Source organism: Notothenia rossii (assembly GCF_949606895.1).
Source record: "Notothenia rossii genome assembly, chromosome: 7".
NCBI classification, from domain to species: Eukaryota; Metazoa; Chordata; class Actinopteri; order Perciformes; family Nototheniidae; genus Notothenia; species Notothenia rossii.
The window spans coordinates 48,157,054-48,164,378 of NC_136905.1; the positions used below are offsets into that span (position 1 = coordinate 48,157,054).

At 43.3% G+C, this 7,325-nt stretch overlaps 1 protein-coding gene across 3 annotated transcripts; it reads right to left on the minus strand.

Annotated features, from left to right (window-relative positions):
• Positions 1-831: 831 nt before the first annotated feature.
• Positions 832-6,927, minus strand: LOC307046698 (uncharacterized protein). 3 transcript variants are annotated; one of them, XM_079693207.1, is made up of 5 exons: positions 5,694-6,927; positions 5,385-5,564; positions 5,071-5,306; positions 3,228-4,977; positions 832-3,122 (listed from the first exon to the last, which is right to left on the minus strand). In XM_079693207.1, the coding sequence occupies exons 1-5, from the start codon at positions 5,956-5,958 to the stop codon at positions 898-900; spliced, it is 4,656 nt and encodes a 1,551-aa protein (XP_079549333.1). In that variant the 5' UTR covers positions 5,959-6,927; the 3' UTR covers positions 832-897. The 3 variants fall into 3 exon arrangements, with proteins under 3 accessions (XP_079549333.1, XP_079549334.1, XP_079549332.1); XM_079693208.1 differs by having other exon boundaries at positions 5,071-5,279; positions 5,694-6,926; XM_079693206.1 differs by having other exon boundaries at positions 5,071-5,564.
• Between the last annotated feature and the right edge of the window lie 398 nt (positions 6,928-7,325).

Consider the following 7,325-nt stretch of genomic DNA (forward strand, 5'->3'; position numbering starts at 1 on the left):
CTAACTTGCAAATCGGAGACGTTGTGCTTCTGAAGGATGGACAGGTTAAAAGGAGCGAATGGCCTACAGGACTTATAGTAAATATCTACCCTGGTCAAGACAACAGAGTCCATAAAGTGGAAGTACGGGTGATTAAAGAAGGTTCTCCCAGGGTGTATTCAAGACCAGTCTCTGAAGTTGTTCTCCTTCTCAAAGGGACTTAGTGGTACATTATACCAAGCGGGGAGTGTGCTGCCCCTTTAAGAGGGCCTGCAAAGGGTTTTGGGTTTTGCACTGTGTCCATAAATGCTTGCCGTAGTTTCCTGTTTCTGGCTGTCTATGGAGCACATGGGTTGTTTCCTGTCAACTAAATCCTTGCTCAAATCCTAGGGTCTTTATGTCTGTGAGTACCATTCCATATATTGTCCGTGTCTACTTAGTTGCACATTTAAATTGATTATATGCAAACATGAAGAACAATGAATGATGCTAAACTTGTTAGCCTGTGAACAGCAGTGGAAATGTTTGTAGCATTTATTCTAACAGGTACTCTTAGTTAGGGAAAGTTAGGTATTTTTTTAGCCATATCGTGAAATAATTGATTACCAATAGCTTTTTTTACCATATGTTCCTATAGGTGTCTAGTAACACCTCCCGATTTATCCACAGCCAAATCCTCTGGGAATTGCCTTGAGAGCCAATCAAAGTTAGGGTGCCCATAGGGCGTGGGTAAAAATAGTGAAAAAAATGTTTCTACCAAAAGTGACTTTTGAGATGTCTAACTAGGGGTTTTTAGGGGTGCTGAATCTGTCCCAGTCATTGGTTTTGAGTAAAAATGACTCCAACTCCATAAACAATCCATAAAAAGTGGTTTTATTGAACAATTGCAAATCAAAACTAGCGTTATTAGTTGACATTTTAACAAACCTCATCAAACTCCCCTGCATCTCCCTCACTATTATTATCATCTGGCTGGTTGATGTTCTGGCAAGAGTTACCATGACAGTTCCCACAAGCAGAAATACATTTGACTCCTTGCTTTTTACAGCAGCACCTGAGAGTGCCACAGTCACCTGCGCAGTTGCAGCAGACTAACTTCAGAAGGTAATCTGGTGCCATGGGATCTGTTGTAGGGACTGGTTCATAACCATGTTTTCCTTGTTTCCATCCATACTCAAGGACATCCAAAGATGGACTTTGTAGCATTAGCCAATCTCTGGTCTGGAGATATGCCCGCAGTGAGTGCTGTGCTGCAGCTCCTGTAGTTGGAGGCAGTTTCTCAGGCTTGATGCTCCCAGCTGCCGCCCGCTTGCTGAAGATATCAAATCTTAAATCTTCCAAATCTCCAGATGGATTACCACGGAATATGTTCTTGAACAGTTCGCAGCCAGCTTCGATGATGTCACTTTTCTTGGCTCTGATGTCACAGAACACATCCATGGCCCGCTCTGATTTGTCAGTCTGGCAGAGCTTGCTGAGCAACGTTGGTTTGCTAAACCCAGAAATTGCTGATACAGTATCACAGCCAGAGAAGCTATGTAGGAATATAAGGTATTTACGGTACCTCTCCGGGAGTGCCTCTCGAATCTTTCTGACATCATAAGATGTATCTTTAGCTGTCGTGAGGAAGACCGGGTGGTTTGCCCTATGATGGACCAGCATAACCAGGACGTCTGTGTCCTCAGCCCTCACCTCAACAGAAGACTCTATTGCCTCATTTAGTGCTGCAGACACGATGGAGGTGTCAGCATCATCAGAGCATAGTTGAACACTGATCCTAGCTCTTTGGAAGGTCTCAGCAAGGAGCAGAATGAGCTGAGCCTTGTTGTTCTTGTTGTCAAGAAACCTTTCCCGCGGAATGATGTTTTTTAAGTCTGGACGAATCTGAATGTCACAGCATGCATTCTTGGTTCGTCTCAGGTGGTCATGGTCCTTGGTGGAGCTACCATATCCATCAAAGACCACAGTGATCCGGACGTGCTGGCTACCCATGGACATCACAAACCGGAGGTAGCTCTCAGTGATGTCCTTCCACGTGAGGTTAGCCTCCCATTTGACGCTGTGCAGGAGCCAACCGCCATCAACCACCAGGCTTGTGCAGGTTAGTTTTTCAACAGGCTCCACAAAAGCCTTCAGGAACTTTGCTAGGGCAGCCTTGTCTGGCTTTCGCAACTTCTGATTCTTGTCAAATAGAGACATTGGTGTTGGCGTCAACTCAAAGCGCAAAGCTTCTTTGGTCTTGACTTCACGCTCACTAATGATGATGAGGCGGTTGAAGAGCTTGAGTGAGTCAGTGATTAGCTTCTCTCCATTGATTTTAGGAGCAGATCTGAGGCTTGCCAATGACTTGACCTTGTGCTTGGTTTCCATTGCATCCAGAACAGTTTTCCCATCCATCTTGGCCTGTATGGCTCTGCCAACCTCCTCTGCCTGATCAGCATTGACTGAGTCCCCAGGAGTGCTGCTGAACCCCGTCGAGAAAGATACCAGGGTCTTACTGTCCCGTATGGAATCAAAGGGGTTGACTTCCTCCAACCATCCAACTATGGCATTAACAGAGTCATTGTCTTTCTCCATCTGGGCTTTTGTGATGTCTGTGTGGATAGGTACCCTACGTTTGTTCATTACTCCTTCAAGCTCCTGGTGAATGAATGAGAAGTGGTTGAGAGTCTGAACCCAACACTTGTGAGCAGATTTGTTCCGGAACCGCCCTCTGCTTAAACCACCTGAGGATTTGGCCTCACGCATGAGTGTGGTTTCTATTGTGATGTCAGTCCATGTGCCTGACCACTCATGGTCTGAGAACCGGACTACATGGTTGCCATACACAGTAAACTTGGACAGAGTTTCCTGGAACATGGGACAGTCCTGTCGCTGCTGCATTAGTTGTACATAGAGCCTTGCTCCCTTTGCGTACTGATGGTGCCCTGCTGCTGCAAAGGTGTTCAGCATTCCAATGATGCAGCTGAGGTGACCTGTGTGGTCTGGGACACGCTCACTCCTGATAAATACCTTGATTAGATCGATTCTGCCATAGTACCAGACCCAGAGTGCAGGTGTTCTTCCAGCCTTAGACAAAGTCTTCAACCTCTCCTCCATCCTCTCCTTGAACACAGTGACTATCCTTGGTGTGTCCATGGAACCTGTTAGAGATAGACAGTTTTAATTGTATTACTACATAATGAGAAAATATAATTCGGCATACTCCGAGATAGTTTGAGACACAGATTAGGGAAAGGTCAAATTACCTCTTTTCATTTCTTTTGCAGTCCTGATGAAGTTCTCCATGTCTTCATAGTCCTGCTCGCTGAACGCAACATCTTTCAGCAAAAACTTGGTAATTGCCGCTGATGCAAGAAGGTGGAACCGGATGGCCTTAGCATAAGCCCTGCCTGAGAGAATGTGTTCTGCAGTGTTGCTGCCTGGGTAAACTAGCTGTATCAGCTCTTGCAGCCCTGAGTCTGCCATAATAACCCCAATAGAGCCCAGGAAGCTTTTCAGGAGATGAAACCCTCCTAGTCTAGTGATGATGGGCAAGTCAGACTGGAGAACTATCTGAGTTGCTTTCAGCCATATTGGCATGTCAAATGTGATGACAGCAGGAGACTGACCGCTGCGTAGGCACTCCATTAGAGTAGTGTAGATGGTTCTGTACTCGTTTGGGTCACCCTCAATGATTGGAAGAAACTCAATGAGGGACTTTTTCCTGCATTCAGTTTGATGTATGGATTTCATGAAGCCATTCCAGTTCGGATGTTCAAATGTGGCGTTGTAATTCTTGATAGCCCATCCTGCCATCCAACCAATGTCCCCTGACTTCAAAACCGGAGGGTCTTGGTGGAGATCAGCTATGGGAACCAAACGGATGTCTGCCAATCCTGCTTTGTTTTTTGGTACAAAGGACAGTATTTTCACCTCTGTTGCTTTGAGAGTTGCTACCTTTTCCTCAACTGCCATGTTCCTCCTTGGTATGGTTGTGTGAAGCTCATGTTGTCTTGTTGCTGGAGCAGGAGAAGTTACTCTGATCATGCCCATTGCATGGAATGCTGTGTTTCCTTGTAGTGAGGCAATGTTGAGATCTATATTATCACCAACACATTGATGAACAGTGCTATCGGCAGGAACAAAGAGGGCAAATGTTTGCTGATTCTCTTCATGCATTCCAGAACCACTCTCCTCTTGCTCCTCTGGCTGTTCTGCAGATAGGACTGCATCGACCTCTGCTTCCTCATGCTCCACAACATCTATACCATCTTCATCTGTGATTATGGTATCCTGGTCCATGCTACCACATCCATTTTTCACGTTCAAGTAACAATACTTGTAGTGATGGAGCTCAACATATGATTCAGAGTATCCTAAGTGATGAATACGGTCAATCAACCACTTTGATCCAAACATGTGGTCAAGCTGAATTGTAAGTCCAAGTTGGGAGGGCATAACTCCTGATCGAGGGCGGTATGCTTTCAGCAGGTTCTGTCCCCACATTGCCACCTTTTCGTCAGTTTTTACAATTGCCTTCAGCAACTGCTTGAGGCTGTCAGGAATCAGAGCAAGTTGGCTCTGTGTATTGGTCATGCTGTCTACTGAGGGATACTGCTTTGTGTCGAGTGAAACTCTTGCCAAGTCTCCACAGATCAGATGAATGGCAGTGGAAATTATGAGGTCTTTAAGTGCAGAATCATCCATGGTTTGTGAGGGGTTGATGACCTGCTGATGGTAGTCTCGGAGGATTGCCTCTGTAGTGTCTTTTAGCCACACAATGAATCTTCCTCCCTCATCTAATGTGAAACAGAGAGACTCCTCATAATGTTCCTGAAGCTTTTTTTTAAGATACATCCGTCCATATGTGAGACTTTTGTCCTCCATGGGGTCAAGTTCTTCCATCTTCATGTGGATCTCAGCGAGACTTGTTACACCATGCTCCACTTCTTCATCCATCCATTTGCACAGTTTCTCAAACAGCAACTGCCTCTCCTCATCTGTAGGCCGTCCGACCTGTGGGGGAAAAACAACTTTTAATTGAAATGATTGGCTTCAGAACCTTGTCTACAGAGTCTGGGACTTCTGGTCTTGAAAAAAATATATTACCCCAGAGTTTGTAACTGGGTTCTCGAACTGGGACCTGCACCGAAGATGATACAGTGCCTCTTCAGCTACCAAATCTATTATTCCAGACAGGCGACCAGCAACTTCAACTCCCCAGGCATCTCCTCGTCTCACAGCTGTCTCCAACAAATTCCTTTTCAGTCTGTCCTGGAAGCGATTGTCAGGTGCACGATACAACTTCCGGGCTGTGTCTGGGTTATAGCCACATATATGATTTACTAAAGAGAGTTTTAATTTGAAAAAAAAGAAAGACCTTTCAAACTCATTCATGAGAATGTAGAAGACAGGCAACTTACTAGGGTATTTTACAAGCATTTCAACATTGATGCTCTTATTGCAGAGGATACAAACATCACGGTAGACCAGGTGTGCTGATGGGGTTTGGAATGTGGAGCTACCAGCACTTGAAGTACTTGGCCCAGACAGTACGCTGCGTCTTTTCATCCTGTCTGATCGTTGGTCTTGAGCATCTTGTCCTTTGGATGGATGAAAGACAATTTCGTGAGCTTTTATTCATGCCACAAAATGTATTGGATTGAAATGATGAGTTGAACGGAATGATTGACAGAAAGTGGCAACAACATTGACATAATGAAAAAGAAAACCTGAACGTTTCGCAATGGATACACTTCTCGAACGATGGTACAACTCGGTTCTACAATCCAAATGGTACTTCAGCTTGGGGTCATCTCCATCATTCCAGTCCTCATGTAGTCTGTTGATCAGCATTGCATCATCTACGATCTCAGAATAAGATAATAGCTGCTGATAACCTTTGTGAGTGACTTTTGAGAGTTTTTGCATTTCAGTCCCAGGACCACCACAGATGAAGCACCTCAAACCATGACAATTTGTGGTATCAACTTCCATACTGTCCTAAAAAGACAAGACAGCTCGGTGAACAATTACTTTTTCTTTTTGTTTACTAGGCAAGGCAAGGCAAAGGCAAGACTTATCAAACATATCATGCAGAATGGGTCCACACAGCCACATTAATAGATTATGTGTAACTATGAACAATAATCTCACTTTGAATCATATAGTGAGCCCACTATAAAATGACACAATTTACAACACAATTAATGTTGATCAATGACACAGAGACTATTTATAATGGTTTATTTAGCTAAGGTACTAGATTTGATATTAGCCTAATGTTAGCTAACTTAAGCTGGATGCTAGCTAGCAACATTCATTTTAGGCTGTAACTAAGAGATAAAAATGATGCATGGGCCTATAAATAAATGTATAGCCAACTAAACTTTAGAAAGCAAAATTATTTACTTACCATGTCAGAAAGTAACTTTGTTGTGGGCGTGTTGGAGCAGTGGTTAGTGTCTTCGACTGGTATACGGGAGGCCTGGGTTCAATCTGCACGCTTTGAATAAAAGCAGCTGCAAAATACCTCTACCTTGATATTCTCCACGTGCAGAGAAGTAATTATACTGAGCACGTACCTAGCAGATGTCATTACTGTAGTGTCTTTTAAATTCAGAGTGGATTATTCAATGTGTAGAATACATTTTTCACCCCAAATCCATAGGTTAAATTTGACAGATCAATATTTCAGGGTTAAGGAGTCATTTTGACTCAAAACTAATGGCTGGGATAGATTCAGCACCCCTAAAAAACCATAGTTAGACATCTCAAAAGTCACTTTTGGTAGAAAAAATGTTTTCACTATTTTTACCCAGGCCCTCTGGGCACCCCAACTTTGATTGGCTCTCAAGGCGATTCCCAGAGGATTTGGCTGTGGATAAATTGGGAGATGTTACTAGACACCTATAGGGACATATGGTAAAAAAAGCTATTGGTAATAAATTATTTCACGATATGGCCAAAAAAATACCTAACTTTCCCTAACTATCTGTTGTTTGGAATGTTTGTTTTAGTCTTGTTTGTTTGTTTATTTAGTGTTTAATGTGACAACGTCTCATGACTTTGGGTTTTGTTTGTATTTCAGTTTTACAAAAATGGAAATGAAAATGGAATTTAATCAGTAAACATCCACAACTGAGCTTCTGTCTCCTGGGTGTTTATTTCCGTGTTAAGCTATCTGCCAAGCCTGCAATCCGAAAAGTATTCTTGCGAGGGCAGAATAGCTGTATTTACACCATAAAGGTGCACAGAAAGGGACACTTGGTGGTTAAAGCATGTTATTGAATTTCATTATTTTTATTATTAGATATTAATAGGATCCCTATAAAGTATATTCATTACTCGTTATTCTCTACTAA